At 38.2% G+C, this 19,858-nt stretch overlaps 1 protein-coding gene across 2 annotated transcripts in view; it reads left to right on the top strand.

Annotated features, from left to right (window-relative positions):
* The first annotated feature begins 1,185 nt into the window (after positions 1–1,185).
* The window catches only part of CLINT1 (clathrin interactor 1), a 24,792-nt gene continuing 6,119 nt past the window's right edge, over positions 1,186–19,858 (top strand). For both annotated transcript variants that reach the window (XM_010194764.1, XM_010194765.1), the window contains exons 1-8: positions 1,186–1,284; positions 1,918–2,014; positions 3,528–3,636; positions 4,531–4,695; positions 8,661–8,835; positions 13,807–14,044; positions 14,547–14,628; positions 18,511–18,588. In XM_010194764.1, coding sequence (XP_010193066.1) covers positions 1,193–1,284; positions 1,918–2,014; positions 3,528–3,636; positions 4,531–4,695; positions 8,661–8,835; positions 13,807–14,044; positions 14,547–14,628; positions 18,511–18,588 — 1,036 coding nt within the window. In that variant the 5' untranslated portion in view covers positions 1,186–1,192. The remainder of the gene's footprint in view (positions 1,285–1,917; positions 2,015–3,527; positions 3,637–4,530; positions 4,696–8,660; positions 8,836–13,806; positions 14,045–14,546; positions 14,629–18,510; positions 18,589–19,858) is intronic.

The following is a 19,858-nucleotide window of genomic DNA, read 5'->3' as shown; positions in this document are numbered from 1 at the left end:
CAGTTTAATCAATTTAACTTCACAAGCTGTGTGTTGAACGCAGTTATCTTACAGGGTTGGTTGGGGTTTTTTAGCTTCTTTAACCAGTTCTATGATGTACTTTAACAGTTAAGTCAACTTTCAAACTTTTGATACAATAGGTATAGACAAGTAATTTCTAAGTTATTGCAAATACACTGCAAATTTTTTAGGGAAAGCAGAGGCCACCGGGTTTCCTTTTAGTGGTGTTTTCATTACTATTGTGTGCTGTAATGCTCCATAACTGGAGCTGGTTTTCAAACATTCTCCGTATGAGTGATGTTTTGGGCCTGCTTGCTCAGCTTAAAACATAGGGAAAATCATTGTGTTGACAAATGTATCTGGATGCTTTTAGGGGCACAAAGGAGGTTGCTGGGCTTACAGTTGAACATTACCAGTTTGAGATTAATTTAAAAAGAAACCAATCACACATGGACTATTTTAATATAACTGCTATGGAAAAATGACTTCCTTTTTCTCAGTTATTTTTTTCTGTGAAGTCCATAGAGAAAGACTGAGCTCCTTGCAGTATTTGCATTGCTTTAATTGTACTACATAGTACTCTGCAGCTTTCCTTCTTTTGCCGTTTTCCCTTAATTAAATAAATTCAAGCTACAAAACAGACTTTCTAGTGAATCTCATCTTCCTTTCTTAAATCTTCTGTGCCATTTTTTAAATGACTTTTTTTTTATTAACACTTGTTTGGTACCGATGTTCTTGAGTTTCTCTTGTGGCACTCATTTAAAATATAATCTGCTTCTGACTGGGTTATCATATAAAGCCTCTTGCAAATAACTGCACCCTACAAACCTATAAGCGACCTGTATCTAGCTGGGGAAGCTGTCGGCTTTGACTCTGGTGGTTTGGTTTGGATTTTAATTTGACCAAAAGCCATTTTTACTGGGCTGAGTCCAGCCACAATGTAATCCCTGGTTTCTCATCTGTATTCTTGAAGACTAATAGAGTAGTAAAACCTTCTTAAAGATAACTTAAATGTGTTGTATAGTGTCCTCAGGGTAACTTCTACACTTAAGATGTTTTCTTTCCCACCCTGTAGAGGTATCTCATTAAGTGAGATATGCACTGTGTCATGATTAAGTTTTCATGTGTTTCTCAGTTTTGATGCTAATCTTCATGTGTGTTAATTTTTTTCCTTTGCAGCACCAATGTGGTTATGAATTATTCAGAAATCGAGTCTAAGGTTCGAGAAGCAACCAATGATGATCCATGGGGACCTTCGGGGCAACTCATGGGAGAGATTGCCAAGTAAGTGATAATTTGGCTCAGTGATGAAGAAAAGAAGGTGCATTTTATACAGGAATATGAAATTTGCTACTAAATCAACTCCGCAGTATGCTGGCTGACAATGCTGAAGCCTTATTTTTTAAGGCGTGATCTTACAATGTATTGAAATCAGTTGAACGGAAAATTAAGACACAGTATTTTTAAACTTCCTGATTTTTATTTATGTAGCGTCATAATTCTTTCAGTATGTCTGGCTTTTTTGGAGTGTTTGTTCTCAAACTGCTTTCTTGTGACTTTTCAAAATAGAGCGAAGCGTGTCAAAATCTTCCTTGAACATTTTTTCTGTTAAAATGAGTTTGGAAGTTGCATGTTTGGCTGGATGCGGTATTCATGTTAAACATTCTTTTCTTTACAAATTAGTGAAGGTTATTTTACTGCCTCAGATTTTTAGAATTACTTTTTCTCTTGTAGTATAGAGGTAATTTACATACCAGTACGAGTAAGAAATAGGGGTTGCTTTTCCCTTGTAATGTCATCAGATGTGAGTGGGCTTAGATCAAGCCTGCCATCTACTGTCAGCCCTGAGTCTTGGCACACTATTGTGGCAAACCACGGCGAATAACATTTCTTTACTCCTTTTGTTTCATTCTTTAGGGCTACGTTTATGTATGAACAGTTTCCAGAACTTATGAACATGCTTTGGACTCGAATGCTGAAAGACAATAAAAAGAACTGGAGGAGAGTTTACAAGGTGTGTAAGTTTATAAGCTGGAAGCATTCGAGACTTTGTGGTGATCTATGAAGGACATAATTGCTATTATTAATGTTCTGAAGTAGTGTCTTGTTTAGATAATGCTATTTCACTTACTCCACTAGTAACTTACAATTTCTTTCCTAACTATATGCTTTATAGTTCTGTAGCTGAAGTCAGAGATGTCTTTCAAATGCTGTGTCTGAAAAAAACCCCAAAATTTCTGGATATAGAAGTGTGTCTAAGGTGCAGCTTAATGAACATAATAGAGCAATTACATTTTGCCGATACTCAAGTATCGGAGTAGTGTTCACATTTTGAATCTACCCAAAGGAGTTGTTGTGGTGCTCCATGAGAAGTAAACAATAAGTTGTGGTGCTATCAGGAAAATGTTTTTGAAGGAATTCACGAATACCTGAAATAAAATGGAAACCAACCTTCATTTTCTGCCTGTTCAGAATTCGCCAAAAATTGTAGTTTAGCTTTGAGTAGACCAAATTTTCTTGCAAGTCTTCTCATACGATGCTTTTATGTCCTACTTGCGTTTTGGAAACAGAACTGAATCATTTGCATTTTTCTTGTCTTTGGCTCGTTAGCATAGTACAGAAACTTTTTGCTTAAGATTATATCATGCTGCACTTAAAGTGGTGTTCGGTGTTCACTGAATTATGCAAATATAACCTAATTTTTCAGAATTGGTGTATTAGACTAGCTTGTGTGTTGGTTTTTTGATGCCAGGATCGTAACAGGACAGAATTAATTCTAAGGCATGGTTTGTGCTTTTCACAGGTGCTTGATGTTTTGTATTCATAGTAATTGTTTTCCCTGAAGTACAATCTAAATTAATATTTAATGCTATCACACGTAACTACTTAATGTTATAAAGACTGCTTGGAATTGCTTATCAGGTTTCGATAGGCTGAAATGCAGTTTTAGCTGAGAAAGGCACTACTTTGGAGAGAGTGCGTTAATTTTTTGTTTTCTAGATAGAAATCCTCAACATAAAAAAATTGCAATTAAATTACTCTTAAAACTTCATTTGTTTTCTTGCTTGCTTAAAATTGTCCTGAAACGCAGTTTTGTATATCCATTGCATTCTGCAGAAGGCTGCTTACATTTCTGTACGAGTTACTTTTCAGTGAGAACCACTGGAAAATTGTGAAGAAGAGGCAAGAGAAAATATTTCATTTAGCAGGGTTAACTTTCTCTTAAATTGCTACTGCTGTCTTTCAAAATAAGCAGTAGCTGATGAAGGCGATTCAGTACTAACAAATTGGAGTTTGACAGACACAGTTTTGATATTCTAAGGAGTAAAAGGTGCATGTGGGGAAAACGTCGTGTTTTTTCTGTGTGAACCCCTATATAAGCATTTATTTAAAAGGGGAAAGTTACCACTTGCTAATTTGGGGAGAGGGGTGGGTTTGGTTTTCTATTGCTCTTTTTTTTTTTAAAAAAAAAAAGAGGAGATAGAGCTTTTGTTCATGCAATCATAAGGTGCTTTGTATTTTTATAGTCTTTGCTGCTCCTAGCTTACCTCATAAGGAATGGATCAGAGCGTGTTGTTACAAGTGCCAGAGAACACATTTATGATTTGCGATCCCTGGAAAATTACCACTTTGTAGGTGAGCAATAGAAAAATCTTATAAGCAAATTAAAACAGTAGTTGGAGTTGTCAGTCACCTGAACCAGCTTAGAAGCTTCCCCAGTCTAATTAGAATGTGACTGTTGCCAGTTGTGTGAAGAGTGCAGAATCCAAGACGTGGGACCCTAGAGTATTAATTAGTGAAGACAAGAACTTGCAGAAAAGACTGGCTAATAACAACAGAACCAACACAACATGAGTGTTCGGGTTTATATTAAAATATGCACTAGAGACTGGTCCCCTGTGGTGTCCGTAAAGGAATAGCTTTAATCATATGGGAAGAAAAGGTTAGAGCTCCAAAACACACACATCTGTTTGAAGCTGAGGTTTTTTCCTCCCACCAAATAATATTTACAGTGCAAAGGCAGCAAGGCCAGTGTGTGTTTTGAATGTGAAAAAGGCTGGGATAGGAGCACATTTAGCTCGTAGTACATCCCGACTGAAAGCAGTTTTCAAAAATTCAGTTTTGCAGTAAGACACAGTTCTTGCAGTTAAACTTGCAAAACGTGTACTAAAAAGACCGAGGAAAAGGGGTTGTATTTTGAAGGGTTAAAATTATTCAAGCGGGGAATATAATTTCTGTCGTGGCCTTTGTTAATCTTTTCAGTGTTTCAGCAGCAGTTAGATATTCCTAAATACACCATTCAGTGAAAACTATCATTTATCTAAAGATGAAAATTTGTGTGGAAACAAAATATTTGGTCCCTTTTAAACAAATGCGGTGGACCTTAGTAACCATAGGATTTTTTTCTGCCTGCTGTGCTCATAATTCGAATTTTCTTATCAGTTTGATGTTCAGTCTTGCTGCCTCTGATTTATTTTTCCTTTCCCCGCCTCTTCCATCCGTCGTCTCTATCCTGCGTTACCTGTACAGACGAAAATGGCAAAGACCAAGGCATAAACATACGCCAGAAAGTAAAAGAAATGGTTGAATTTGCTCAAGATGATGATCGACTTCGTGAAGAGAGGAAGAAAGCAAAGAAGAACAAAGACAAATACATTGGGGTTTCTTCGGACAGTGTTGGAGGGTTCAGATACAGTGAGTACTGTAGGCTTTCTGGGTCAAGGATTGACAGTCTTCACTTTCAACTTGGCTTAGATAAGACAGATAACTTAAGGAATTTTTAAGATGCTCCTTTAGGTGTTTTTCCTTTATATTTCTCTAACTGTCAGTGTTACTGTTGTTAAAGAAATCTTGCACATTTTCCCCCACATACTAATTTAAATGAATTATTTCAAAAATATTTAAGTTAGTCTTTTTTTAGACAATAACATACTAAAACTTATACAAATGACACTAATGCATTGGTGTAGCCCAACCTAATTATCCATAGGCAGAGTCTCATTGTGAAATGAGTGCTGCTGTCGCAGAGGTAGAGAAATAAATGCCCTTATACGTCAGTTTTCTTAGTCTTTAAAATTAAAAGCGATGATACTTTCCACTCGCCACAGCACAAGAATTGCTTCACCTATTCCTGCCAACCTTCTTTAGAACCGTTGGTTAATTTGGGTTAGGGCTTTTAGAGCAGTGATGCTGTTTGGGTGAAACAATGTAGATATACGCCATCAGACTTTTTGGTTTCCCAAGTATACTGTTTGGACACTTAAAAGATATATGTGGATTGTCTGTATGGATCCTGATGTCTGCCAGATCTGACTTTAAATACATGCACTAAGAATCTTGTAAGTGGTGGAGCTTATTTGTCAGGAGTTTACTAATAGAGTTGTTACTGTCTCAGTTTGTGTGTTTTTAAAATCTTATTTGATTAGTACTGTAGGTCCTGTGAGCTTTTTGCAGGAGGACTCCCAGAAGTAATACCAAATTTACTTTGTGTAGGCGTACTAAGCTTGCAGCTGGATGTTGGTTGCACAGCACAGCAGACCTGTATGCAGGCTGGAAATTTGGTGCTTTTCCCAAAATCATAAAGAATTGCATCTGCCAGCGAGGTCATAGTTAACACTGGGAAAAAAGTTCTGAAATATATGTATTATATATATAATACAAAATATTTAAAATGTGTAATATATATTAAAATAAATATGTGAAGGGTCACTTGTTCACCTGCTCCCTCAAAAAAAAATCACAAAACCTGCTGTCAACTCTTCAAAAACCAGAATTCTGAAAAGTAAAGTATCTGGCCATCACAAATCTCAGCTGTTAGGCACAAGGTGCCAGTCCTGTATCCAGCTTGGGTCTGGTACGTGCAATAGGACCTTCATTACTAAGGTCCTTTATTTAAAAACACCCACAAAACAATCAAACAAAAAACACAGAGAAAGAACAGACGTGTGGATGCTGTTGACAGGCAGTCTGATGTACCCTTGCTTCTGGAAATGAATTAACCCGTTTTGCTGAGGCAATTGATGTTCTTCATGTGTGTGATGAGTTCTGTCAGACTGTTTGCATCTTCAGCATTGCGTGGTTGTAAGATCTCGGCCTTAGAGGCTGTAATGCCATCAGCTTGTCTTTGTTTAGAGAGGACACAGTTTTCTCTGACAGCCGTGGTTAGATAAAGGCACACAGCCAGCACTGTATTTTGCTTATCAAGTCCAAGTGTGCAGCTCTCTCCTTGCTCCCCAGTCCCTGACATAATGGGTAGCAGGGATCTGAGCCTCAACTGGCTTTTATGTCTGATGTATCCCAGCATGTTGTCCGTGATCCAGCTGTCAGTCTTGAGATGTTTATCTGTGTTTTCTCTGGCCTGAGTAAATCCTGGGCTGCTTTTATTAAGGGATGAGTCCCAAAGTCATGATGGCAAAAGGCTGTGGTTTGCTGGAGTCGGTGACTTCTTTGAGAGATGGGGTTGGTATAGGATCTGAGTGGTAACTGTGCAGGACTTAAACTCCACCTCTGTCTCCCTGGCTCTGAGTATGGTTTTTTCCTTTTCTGCACTATGAGCCTTAAACTTGGATTTGCCCTCTTCTGTTTTTGACTGGTTGCTTCTCCATGTTCCTCTGTTCTCCTATTTCCTCATAGGCAGGGTAGTTGAATATCTCTATCTCCGTGGCAGGATATGTCTTGTTTTATTACATTCTTTTAGACTTTTGCAACCTGGTTGCAATTCTGGTGGTTCTTTTTAGGAAATACTGATGAGTCACTGCATTTGTTCTTCAAGTACATGTCCCTCTGTTCTTTCACTGAGCTTATCTTTTGACTTGCTCTATACAGAGTCGTGATCTATCCCTGTATGCTGCGTGGAAGCCTTTCTCCATATGCTCTGTAGTTATCATTCAGTGTTTTTAACTTAAAGGACTATCTCCTTTATCTTGTATTTCATTCTTATGGTAGAGGATTTTTAATTATCCCCTCATTTGTTCAGTAAATTAAAAAATAAAAAAGTTTCTAGCAACACAAAACAACAGACTTCTAATCTGAAAGATTCTAATTATTTGAATATAAAATGCTTGTATTTTCAGTTTTTCTTAGTTATTTTTGTCCTGAAACCAAGCTGAACCAAGCTCTCAGGGTTTTTTATGTATTTTAAAATTCCTATTACACAAGAAAACCTTCTAATGGACTCTACATTAAAATGCTTGAGAGTCTGACATAAACTGAAATAGGGCCATTTTATTCTCCTGCAAAATTTAACAGTCGTACGTTTCTTAGCAATTTTTCCTTTTCCAGTGATAAAGATCTCACTCAGTATCTCACTGATTTTAACAGGTTCTGCATTTTGAAAAAGTTTGTCTATCCTTTATGGATCTAAACAGATATCATTGTAGACTTGCACTTAACTCTTCAGGAGGGAAGTATATCCTCTGGTGTACGGTGGTATTGGGCAGATCTAACTCAAATTTTGCACCCTGTAGTACTGGAATCCGTCATTTTCTTTTTAGTAAAAGTGGCTGAATTGAATACATCTTGAACATTACCTGAGCTACAATATAATTTGTATCTAACTTGAAGTAATGAATTTTTCACCACTGTTCCTTTCTGCTACTCAATTTTACTCAGGTAAAAAAAATAAGTAGTGTTTCACACTTTTCAGTAGTACAAAATAATGCCCTTTTCTGTTTTGAGCCATCACACACATGAACATGTTTGTCTAAAAGTGTTGTCTAGAAACTGAGCTATGTTGGGTTGTTTTATAGACCTGTGTCTTCAGCAGAAAGTCTGATACAGGATCACAGTACAAGTTAGTCAAGTGAGCTTCTGATAGCTAAATCTTTGTTAAAATGTAAGTGGTGGTTTGTGTTTTAAATGAAACTCAGGTGGGCTGGGTGTCTATAAATGAACACAGGCTTGAGGTTTTTTTTCATTTAAACTTTCTCATTGAGACTGTACAGCAAATGTACTTAATTCAAGTGAAACTCTCATCTGCTTGTAAGCTAAGATACCAGTACGGTGCTCTTGAATAGCTGATTAGAAAAAGAATGGTTTTGATTTCTTGAGAATAGTGTTCAGTAAAGATATTCAGGGTACTCAATGGCTACTGAAGGGTGACTTGCTTTACTGCCTCTTTTTTTTTTTTCTTCTCTTCAGAAGGTTTTTGTAATCATGCATTGCATACTTATGTCTTACAGTATTTTGGTGCCATGTTTTTATATGTTCATGAATGTCAGTGTATTAAAAAACCATTTACATACCTCTGAGTGCACAGCTTGGCCAAGATTGGAATATCCTGCATTGAGTGATGGTTACAAAACTGGCATGTCCCATTTCTGATGAGCTGCTTCTGCAGCCGGGGTTGATTGTGCCTCTTGTGCTTCTCCAGCTGAGTCCAGCAGCGTCCTGATGTGCTGCGCTGTGCAGTGCTGCGAGATTGTGTCGTTGTCATAAACAAAAGGCTTTGAATCTGCGTTCCTGCCACTTAATGATTGGCATTACATGCTGTGCCTTGCTGTAATAGTGTTGATTCAGCACTGTGGGAGCTTTCAGTTTGCTTTGAAAACTTGTAAGGTTTATGTATGGAGGGCAGGGGGGCTTGAGACCGATTCGAAAAAGACCACAGGCTTTTTTTTTTTCTTTTATCTTTAGTATTTCTTATCTTATCCTTTACACAGGTGAAAGGTACGATCCTGAGCCCAAGTCAAAATGGGATGAAGAGTGGGATAAAAAACCAGCTTTTCCGTTCAGTGATAAGTTAGGTGAGCTAAGCGACAAAATTGGAAGCACGATCGACGATACCATCAGCAAGTTCCGAAGGAAAGATAGAGAAGACTCTCCAGAAAGGTGCAGGTACTACAGTTACTTTAACATGAATTTGTTCTCTACAATTGCTGTTATAAAGCTCTTTGGCATTGCTAATCATCAGTTACAGTACTCTGCCGTTCTTTTTGGCTGTACAGAAGCATGGCGGGATTCAGTACCTGCTTCCTGGACTTCATCTGTAGCTCTTAGTAGCCTTGGGAAATAATGTAGTTCTGTCTATAGTTAACTGCTCTTGGCTGCTTCCCGTTACTGCCCCAGCTTAGATAGCTGCTAGCAAAGCAAGGAAGTTTGCTGAAATTTCCTAAGCTTTTCCTTGTCTCAGCAATTCAATGGTCTTCCTTGTGCCAGTACCGGAGGCTATGGTTACTGTGAATGCTGAAGTGCCAGAGAAGAGGGAGGTGTGAAATTGGTTAGACCTACCCTGACACAGTGCTGCTTCCCTGAGCTGCTCTCAGGAAGAAGAGACTGCAGGTGACTTATTTCAGTATTAGAAAAAATAAATTTCAGTTGAACCTTCTCAAGAAACTTCTTATATTTTTACATCTGGCTGTTAAACTTTTCCAGCGAGGAAGAAAACTTACCCTGCTTTGCTTGCAGAAAGAACTTTAAATGCATCACACTTCAACAGGTGCATTGAATTTTATTATCTGGAGATCAAATTTGTACTTAACAGAACCTGAAATTGCTGTAGAGAAAGTGCTCAAGTATATTGAAATAATTCCCTTTTGGGAAACAACTTAAAATTCAAATTTGCATGGAGATTTCATTAATATTTTTTTACAGGAATATCTTCAGATACATTCACACACACATTTTTATGTATGTGTTTATAAAAAACCACATGCACAAGCCTGTACATATTATAAACTTCAAGCAATTTTGGACAGAAGCAAAAATAATTGTAATGGTATCGTTTCTGAGGATAAGGCAGTATGGTACTCTTGCTAAGGCATTAATAAATCATAGAACTGGTATTCTTTGCACACATCAGGGTTCCCTCTTAGAACTCGCTATCAATAGACTACAAAGAGAAGGGATCAGAAGAAAAGTAAACAATTTCAAATTTAACAATGGTACGTTGCCGTGTGCTTTTCTGTACTTACCTTTCACAAACAACTCATCACATGACATCTGTGAAGCTCACTGTCCGTATTTCATGTAGAGGATGTTCAGTAAACATTTTTTATCTTATTTCCTTCGCTTTATTTCTGAATGGCTCCTGGTCTCTTGCTTGTGCTGATATAAAGTCTTGCACCTTTTCCTGTTTTAGACAGTCCTCTCTGCAGTCTAGTCTATGTAAAAAGCACCTTATTTAGAGGACTTCTCCACTGTACATCTTTACCCCAAGTTACACTGATCTTCTCTGGCTCATACTACGCTTTTCATTTTTGTTTTGGTCTTGTAACCCTTGTCCCTTCTTTTTTATTTTTCTTCCATTTTTTCGTAAATGTCAGATGCAGTATTTGTCTTGAATTTTATGAAAGCAATAAACTCAGGACTTCAAATAAAAGGAGGATTTTTTTGGGACATACACAAGCTAAACCAGTTTGGTAGTTGCTGGTTATCCTGCTAGAAGAAGGAACCCAGGTTGCAGCAGTGTGGCTTCTCTAACGTTGCTTTGGCTACCAGCCTGAAATTCTCTTCTGGAGGGTATATTTTCAGATTGTTGAAATGAGGAGATTTCTTTCTACAGAAGGCATCAAAGGATCTAAGAAGATTGAACTCAAGGTTATGGAATGTCTGTTTATTTAGACTTAAAGATACTGTAAATACAAACCTTATAATTCATGCTGTATTAACAGAATAATACACTCTGTATGAAGTTCAGTGTTGAAACTGAATAGAAACATGAAATTTGAATTCTATGTGACTTCAGCTTGTAACAACGTAACATTATCTTAGAAATGCTTCATGAAATCCATGCATTTCTGTGTCTTCACACTTCAGCAATATTTTTTTCCAGAAAGCAAGAAACCTCCAAAAACTGGTTAGTTGGTCTGTAGCCTGCTGTCATGTAACAACGTTGAATTAAGTTGCCATTTCCCTTGGAAAAGTGACTCAATGGTGGTACTCGCTCTGCTGGCAAATCTGCTGTTGTATGTTCCATTGTTTCTCTCGTAATGGCTCTATAAATCACCATTACTGTAGTACTGTAAAGCCAATAAAGATCTTGAATAAATGTGACTTGCACAAAGAATAAATGTGACTTGCACATCTCCGCAGCGGTTAGCGGGATTTGGCTGACAATCTTTATCTCCACTATACACACCAGAAGAACTTGGCCAAACTTCTGGCTTTCTGAGTCTACTTGCAAAGCCTGGTAGTTTGCACAGAAGAAAGAACATAATTCCTGAAATAACGAAGAACTTGATGTGTGATAGAGCTGTCTTGAGTTCAGAGGAGGTTTAGTGGAACTGCAGTTCACACGGGCTGCTCTGGAGAAGCCTCATCTGCTTTTTTTTTTCTTTAGAAGAAAAATGTTCGCGCTGCTGTGGGGGAATTGCATTCATTTTTCCAGTAATGTACCCTCTTGGAAGCACAGAAGACAGAAACAATACCCCGTCGGGTGGGAAAACCTCCGTTTTTCTTTCACAGTGCTTGTTAGTTCTTGGGCGAATAAACAATTGCTGCCATGAGCATGTCCTTGTATGCTCAAGTTTTATTTGCTAAATTACTTGCAGATATACAGAGGTGCTTCTGAACATCACTCTTTTTTCATAAGAATTCTTAAACTCTGTCAATCCTTGTTTCTCCTCAGAAAGGTTATTGCAGGGAACAGTGGAAAGGAAGCAAAACTTTTAGTGATCCTATAAAAGGATGCAAGAGTTGTGTTTAAAGGCAACTTCCATGCACAGGATTACTTCTGCAATAGGTGATAATTCAGATAGTTGCAACTATCAGTGAACTATTTTATTGCCTTAAAGAATGTTTTAAAAAACCCATACCACAAGAACCTCAAGGCAAAGAAAAAGAACATGTATCCATACTTCGTTTTCTGGAAGTTGCAGTCACATCCTTCCTTTGCAGAAGTTTTGGGGTTTGTTTTTTTTTTTTAATTATTTGATACACTGCTAGCTCTAATTTTTATTTGTAAGTTAATTCTGCAATTCTCAGGTGAAGCACTGCAATTTTACTGTTCTGAGAACAGTAAACACTTAAAGGGAACATTAATCTGTAATGTTTCTTTTGGGTTTTTTTGTTAATGTTACCATTAAAGAAAAAATTTAAAAAAGATCTCCCGGGACTGTTTGGAAGCAGTACAGATTTTCATAGAAAACTGAGTGTTGTAATGCCTGTCCTGCTTTCTGGCATATATGCTTAATTTCTTTTCTCAAAAGCTTTTAGACGTTTATTTTGCTGTAGATCACCCCAAAACTCCCTTTCTTTAGTTCTTACTTAGTGAGGTTGATCTCTCTCAGTTCTGGAGCAATAGCTCCATTGATCAGACTGATGGTTGTCAATCACTTCTTCAACCCAGCGAATGTGTGTATGGACCAGATGGACTCTGTAGTGATGACAAGAAATCCATTGCAGTGGGATTTAAGAGACTGGGTCTTGGTTGAGATTGTCTTGGTCTCAGATACCGTCAGCACTGCCTCTAAAAGGCAACATCATCCACGCTTCTCGGAGGCTTTCAGGGTGGATGTACCATGTGTACCATGCTAATGTGCAGATCAGTCTTCTCTGGGGGCTCGTGTTAAAGTCGTGATGCCACAAATTGAAGTGTGGTTTGTGGTCCCTCGGCTGTATCTGAACTGGAGCGGGAGCCTGTTGTTGCCAGTCAGGGTGGAAGGGTAAGGGTGGGTGATGCCACGTGAGCTCACTCGTCTGGGTAAGGCTGGCTCAAGCAAATGCCAGCCATCGATAGGCTGGTCAGCAGCTATCATATTTTTCTTTCTAAAATAGAAAATTTAAAAGGTAATGAGCATTTATATTCACTGATGTTAATGAATTGAGCCATCCCCAGTGGTGAGTAGGTAATATCCGTAGAGGAAATGAAACACGTGCAATGTATTCCAAGAAGCCCGCTAATGTTAACAGAACAAAGGCTACCCTCCAGAGTATATTGCAGTTACTGTCATATTCCCACTGACAAAGGGACAGCCTTTCTTAAATTTTGCAGGTTTAGCATTCTAATGCATTATTAAAATATAAAAGCCTTCTAGTTTCAACTATGTTGCTAAGGGAATTACTATTTCAAAATACTTTTAAATATATTTAAGCTTTCTCTGCAGCAATTTTCACTGTTATGTACAAATCTTGATGATAACAAGCAACAGGACTATTGGTGGGGGGCAGTTGGTTTATTTGTAGAAGAATTAAAATACTAAAGTAGAAAATGTAACAGATTAAAGAGATATTACACAGTGACATCTAAAAAGTTTTCACCTGAAGTGTTGACGCTTCTGCTCTTTTACATTTTAAGAGCAATGTGTGTTCTCTGATAGAAAATGAATTGTATCTTTGCATTGCGTATTTCTGTAAACAGTCCTTTTCCACAAACATCCTAAAGAAAATGAAAGCCTGTTTATCTGGAAGGAGAAATGAGTTGAAGTAGGACTGGAGTTGTTGCAATCAGAAGGGTAGCACCTGGGTTTGGTTCACTGCTTTGTCTCTTGGTGCGAGTACTGAGCGGACGTGCCAACTGAGCTTTCTGTTGCTGAAGTGTTACATAGTGTGTGCAAGTTCCTGTCAGAATTAAATGTACTGGATTGAAACACTGATTTCCTATTATCCTTTGCTATGGACTTGTAGTTAATGTTTAGCAAAATAACTTCCTTTCCTTCATTGCTTTTGTGGTTCAGTGCTGTACTATGTAGATGTGTTATGTAAAGCTAAAGCATTTCCTTAGTCAAATGTAGGAAAAAGTCCTATTTTTATTATGAACCATTGCTATAAGAAACTACAGTAATCAAAATTCTTGTGACTTAAGCCAAATGTCCCATAATTAATGAAGACACCATCATGGATGGTATTTTCTTGCTTTTGTTTTTATAGTGACAGCGATGAAGAAAAATCCAGAAGAGGTAAATCTCCCAAAGCTGAATTTAAAGATGAAGAGGAGACTGTGACAACAAAACACATTCATATTACACAAGAAACCACCACCACTAGACACAAACGCACAGCAAATCCTTCAAAAACCATTGACTTGGGAGCAGCAGCGCATTATACAGGAGATAAAGCAAGTCCAGAACAGAATGTTGCTGCTCATACTACACAGCCAACAGCAAAGGTGAGACGGCAGAGCACAATAAAACCTGAATTTGGAAACAGTTTTCTTCTAAACTCAGACAATTTCTAGTTTAGGGCAGAATTTTTGTTAAACAGCCTTCAAGGGAACTGTTTTGTCAAAAAATGTTTAATTGGGGTTTTCAGAGGCAATGGAATAGTTTAACTACAGAATGCGATTTTGTGTGATTGCTTTAAGATGTGGAATTTTGAAAATGTAACGGTTACAGTGTTTTACTCTCTTCAGGAAAGCAAAGATGAATTCCTGGCCTGAAGTGTGAAGCTTTCTCTGAACCTGTGCACTTACTGACAAGTTAAGATCTTCAGTTACCAGAAAAAACCCTGAGTCCTAGCTATTCACTATTTGAGTTGAAATTTAGCCAGGTTGCAGTGATTGTTGGCTTCAAAGACAAATCTGCTGCCTCTCCAAAACAAACCAGAATAGTGTCATTTCAGATGAGTTATGACATCGTGAGATGAGAGCTGTTGTGTGATTTCTTCTTCAGGGTTCTGTGCCCTCTGGCAGCAAGTCATCTAATGACCTGGTTGATCTGTTGTTTGATGGAGCCAACCAGCCAGCCTCAACAGGTAGGCACACTTGGTTCTATTTTCTTAATGCATATATTGGACTGTTTCTGAGGATAAGTTTGTTTGTTGTTCTATAGACAGAGTAGTAGATAAATGGAGAAATGAATACTCAAAAAATTTAGAGCTACCTAGAACCTTTTGTAGCAAGGTACTGTATGTGCCATTGCGTGGGACTAATAAATGTTAGCAGCACAAAGATTAACTGCCAGATCAGTCTGTCAGAAACTGTTTGTAATGCAGGTATTTATAATTAACTCTAAAAGCAAGTGCAATCCATTCACATTCAAGCATTTCTCATAGTGCAATCCAAAGGCTAGGCAGCTGGAGATGGATGAACTTCATATAAGCTTTCATCTAAAATATATGGCAAACTTGATTCTTCATCTTAATTTGTTTTGGCACTTGGTTGATCCCACCTCTAATACCAAAAAGAAATTACTACCTGAAAGTAAAAGTATTTATTGTAAAACATATCCCTTCGCTATCTAAATGTGCAGTTGAATTTTAAGTCCATTAGCCTTCATCTGGACTTACCCTTATGCTCTCAAAATGCAGTTTCTCTTTCGGAGTGTGTTAAATTTCAGTGCATTGCTTACAGGATTGATAAAGGAGTTTGGCGTTTTGCTTTTCAAAACCTAAAACTTAGAAGACGTGTTACTGTGCTTACAAGTTCTTAGTATCAATGGTTTTGATTGCGGCTAGCGTGAAACAGAGAAAGGACTTGCATGCACTTGTGGTCTAATGGCACAGCTGGGAGAGAGCTAACTGTGGGCAGGATTTTTGTTTAAAGTTCTCTCTGAATAGCAAATAAAATATAAGCATGTGCCTTTTCACAGATAACCTTTCATGTAGCTTCTTTCCATTACAAATAAGCAACATCTCTTATTGTACATGGGATCATATTCACGTTGTTTGTAGAGGTGTATGCGTGTGTATCTTGGGGCTGGCAGCTCCAATCTTAGTTTTAAAGGCAATGTAAAATCAGGCAGAACTGTACCAAAAAATGGCTCTCCAGAGTAGCTGGAGGCCCACGTGTGTGGTGAGGTGGCTACATTCACCCCTGCATAAAGACTCTTTTGCTCACCTCCATCTGAAGTTCTGCCACTTCAGGGTGTGTTGTAGTGGGAACCCCTGTAATGTGTCACACTGGGCATTTAGATCAGAACAACTATGCCAAATCAATACTGAAACTTCTCCTATCCAAATGTTATGGGAAAAGAGATTAGAGCCTTTTTCGATTTTATTTTATATACATATGTGTATGTTTTTATTTTTACATATAAAACTAAAATCACATTGACAGTGGCTGTTTCCACTTCAAATTTTGCCATCCCGTGTTTCAAACAGAGCTATGGCAGCTTCCATATTACAGTGTTTGAATCTTTCATCCGTTTGGCTCTTTGCTGCAGTAAGCCTTTTCTCTTTTTGCCTTTTTTCTTCTTTTTCCAAAGCAGCATTTAGAAACGGTGTTGAGAAGAGGCACATTACCTGGTCCTGCTAAATAACCTCTTTGCTGACCTGGGAAGGCAGGTGGAAAGGGTTCGTTTGTAGTGACAGATCTCGCATGGGAACCTTTGAGGTTGGCTCATGTTGAGAAGACGAGCGCTGTCCTTCACGTGCAGGTCACTTGCTATGACCACTGTTCCTTGCAGCACGGGCTGGGGGAACGTTCCTGGTGTCAGGAAAGACACAAGGAAAGGGTCAAATGCAGGCTTTGTTCTGTCCTGTGTAGGACCTGGTAGGGAAGTCATGCGAATTCAGGGAACTCAGAGTTGCTTATCCATGTATTTTCAGGTGCAGAGATGTGCACGAAGGTTGGAGAGGCTTGGGGGGTTACACATGACAGAAACAACACAATTTGTACATGAGCAGGATGGTTGGTTGCCATAAAGGAGCAGTCTCTTTGAGATGTAGACTCTGTGGTTAGACCTGCTGGAAGTAATTTTTTGGTGTTGCTGGAGATGAGGTTTCTTTAATCTTAGCTGGTGACACCTTTCTTAGAGAGTTACTGAGTTCAGCTTAAACTCTGCTCCCTCTCTCTGGAACTCATTTTCATTTGAAAACAGGTGGAGGAAAAGTTGACTTGACTGAAAACATTAATGGGCTATTTTGGGTTTGAACTTAGTTCTGTTTTTAAAATTAAATTCGTCTCTGGGTACTTTGTCAAACAGCCCAGGGATAACAGGCATAGCACAAGAGCATTGATTTTTTTGAGGATGTGGTTGAGCGTATGTCATCCGTGTTGCTCATTCTGCGTATAAACCCGCAAACCATTAATCTGTTGTGAACTCTGTAAGTACACGTGATTAAAAAAAATGGTATGAATGTGTTCATTGCAGTAGGACGAATAAACGTGATCAGAACAGTGTTTTAGCTTGACATTTCACTGGCTTATCTTACACTTGCCATTCTCAGGCAGCAGTCAGTATAAAACTTGTATACAACATGTAAGATGCTTATTAGATCAGAATTTGCTTTGAAGAAATTTCTCAACTTTGTGTGAAATCCTCTCCCTCTTGTAAAGATGGTAAAAGGGTTTTAGTAGTGTGTTACTTCTGAAAATTCAGAAACCATCCTTGCGTTCCCTTCTCATGTTTCATATCATGTGTTAGACGCTCGGCAAGGAAAGACATTTCCCCTTGGAAGAACAGTCGCCTTCCTGGCAACGTCTACAGTAAAATAACATTAAAAAGAATTACAAGTACACATGTATTAGGAAGTGAATGGTTCCTTTTATTACTGCTAGCCATTTATTAAAAAGGAGATGGTTCTAGTTTAATTAACCCAGTTGAGAGTAGCAGATGGGGCAGAATGTCTTGCAGCGATAAGACAATTCAGAAATGGCACCAGATGTTGGAAGCTGTCCCTGGTGGTGTTTGAGTGCAGCACAGATGTTCCAGTCCCACCTGGCTGGGTTCTGAGCACTGCAGGCTAAGCAGCTGTGATGTAACCTATATAATGTACGCATAACACTAAAAGCAAAATAATTGAACTGCTGCGGCTTCTTCCGAGGGTGGGACTGCTTGGAGGTGAAATCTTTGAGGACAAACAAATAAGGTCAGCTTCTTAGCTTTCTCAGGTCAGTCAAATACCTACTTAAAAGCAATAGCAAGGATAATTTGATTATTTTCTTTTTGTAATTTTTCTGGTTTATTAAAATAAAGCAGCTTTCCAGTGCGGTTCTTAAACCTTTATTCTTTCTTTATACCTTGGCTGTGGTTTTCTTAGTGAAAATTTGTTACTATGCTGTATTCGGAAGTTAATAATTTATGTGCGGTATACAAACGTCTGGTTGGAAAACTTAATGTTCCTGCTGTAGAAAGGAAGCAAACTTATAAAAAAATGAACACAAATGCAAGCTCAGTCCTTGAAATCCCAATTCAAGATCATCGCAGAATCATTCATGCTTTAAGTAACACAAAAAGTAAATATAAGTCGACATGTAATTTTTCACAGTAAGCATAATAAATTAACTTTTTACAATAATAACGGTTGGGGTTTTTATATTACACTTCCAAAGTTTTAATTTTACAAACTGCCAAACTGGTAGCATCCCTCACTAGTTAAAAACTTGTTAACCGTTTTAATATCTCTGAATTTATTTTTAGAGATAGCAAAAAGTTGGGTCTTTTAGTTCTTCCCTAGGAAAACAAAACTGCAAGCTCTGCAAGGCAGTTGGAAAGAATCCAGTTTATTGTTGCTCAGGCTGGTATAATTATAGTATGGTGATGAGCAGGAAAAACAATGCCGACTTAGGGAACAGAATCAATAAATCCATCTTGCCAAATACACAACAGCTTTTCTTCATGAGTCCCACTCGCAGTTGCTGCAATGGATCTTTGCGCAATCCTGTAACGGCATTTGGCTTCCTTCTGTTTCTAGGTGGATCAACTGACCCGTTTGGAGGATTTGCTGATTTTAGTTCAGCTGCTGCTTCAGCAAGTTTCCCATCATCGCAAGGTAGGATTAATTTACAGATTGAAATGCTGTTTAAAGGCAGAAAGGGGAAGAGATGCCACATGGCATTATTGAAAGTCACTTCCCTTTCCAGGGCAAACTGTGTTTCTGTAACTGGACCACAAGTGCTATGTTGAGTAAGGAACACATCTACTGTCTGGCACAGCACCTGTCTCATTGGACCTGCAACGTTTCCTGAACGTTTCCTGAAGTGAACTTCAGAAAAATATGAGTAGGAGTTACAGATATATCCCTGTTCATCTAATAGTATAATATAAGCATATAATAAGACTTAAAACATAGCTCCAAGTTGAATTTTGAAATGCACTGAAATAGGACGTGACTTCTGCAGTGGGAAAGTAAAAGCTGAAATGAACAAGTGTAGGTCTAAATGCTGGCTGAAGGGTGCTCACTAAATGGGTTTAAGAAGAGCTCTGCACATCTCACTTTCGCAGTTGTGAGCAAGAGGCTGTTGCAACTGAAGTTTTACAGTGCTTCAGGAGGACAGTATTTGTGTTTCCAAAATGACTGGCAAATAGGCTGTTATTGTACGACCATTCAGATTAATCATCACAGTCTTCCCAGTGTTTGATGTAAGGTTATTCAGCTATTTTATTTACAATAAGAAGCAGTTATTTTCCTAATACTGCAACGAACAGTTTGCAAGCTTTTCATATACAGGTAGGTATTAATTATTTTTTAAAAAAAGAGTTAGCTGCTCTGGTGGGATAAAAAGACTTGCAGGAAGTGCTTGATAGTCTGTTTTGCTTGCTTGTGATAGTGCTATGAGCTGAAAATTTGTTAGAAGGGTGTTATGCTGCTCTTTATAGTTTGCACACATGTTCAGATTGGTCTTAAGCACTTTAATGATACGGACAGGGCAGTGAATTAAATGGGTAAGTTGAACAAAAGCAAAATACGGAAAATAGGAATTCAATGGAAAATAGCAACCCACCTGTGATTTCCAAAAAGAAAAAAATCCTTAAAGGTGTCCTCAGTTTCCACCCATCATCTAAGATTTAAAAAAAAGGCATGAGAGAAGCAATTATGTTGGTCTTGTCAGATACTGTGAAAGGGAAGCCTGAGACAGGCCATTTCCAAAGCCTCCAGTGATGTCTGGGCTGCTATTGGGGGGCCTTGAGTGTTGGAGGGAAGTTCAGTCACTTCTCCCATACACAGTGCAACCTCGCCAGTGGCTTTTGAAGTCGCATATTTGCATTTGCTGGTTGATGCTGACCAACACTTGTTATTTAGCCAAGCTAAAATAAATTTG

Source organism: Mesitornis unicolor, unplaced genomic scaffold (assembly GCF_000695765.1).
Source record: "Mesitornis unicolor isolate BGI_N332 unplaced genomic scaffold, ASM69576v1 scaffold11881, whole genome shotgun sequence".
NCBI classification, from domain to species: Eukaryota; Metazoa; Chordata; class Aves; order Mesitornithiformes; family Mesitornithidae; genus Mesitornis; species Mesitornis unicolor.
This window is presented reverse-complemented; position numbering and strand designations above follow the sequence as displayed.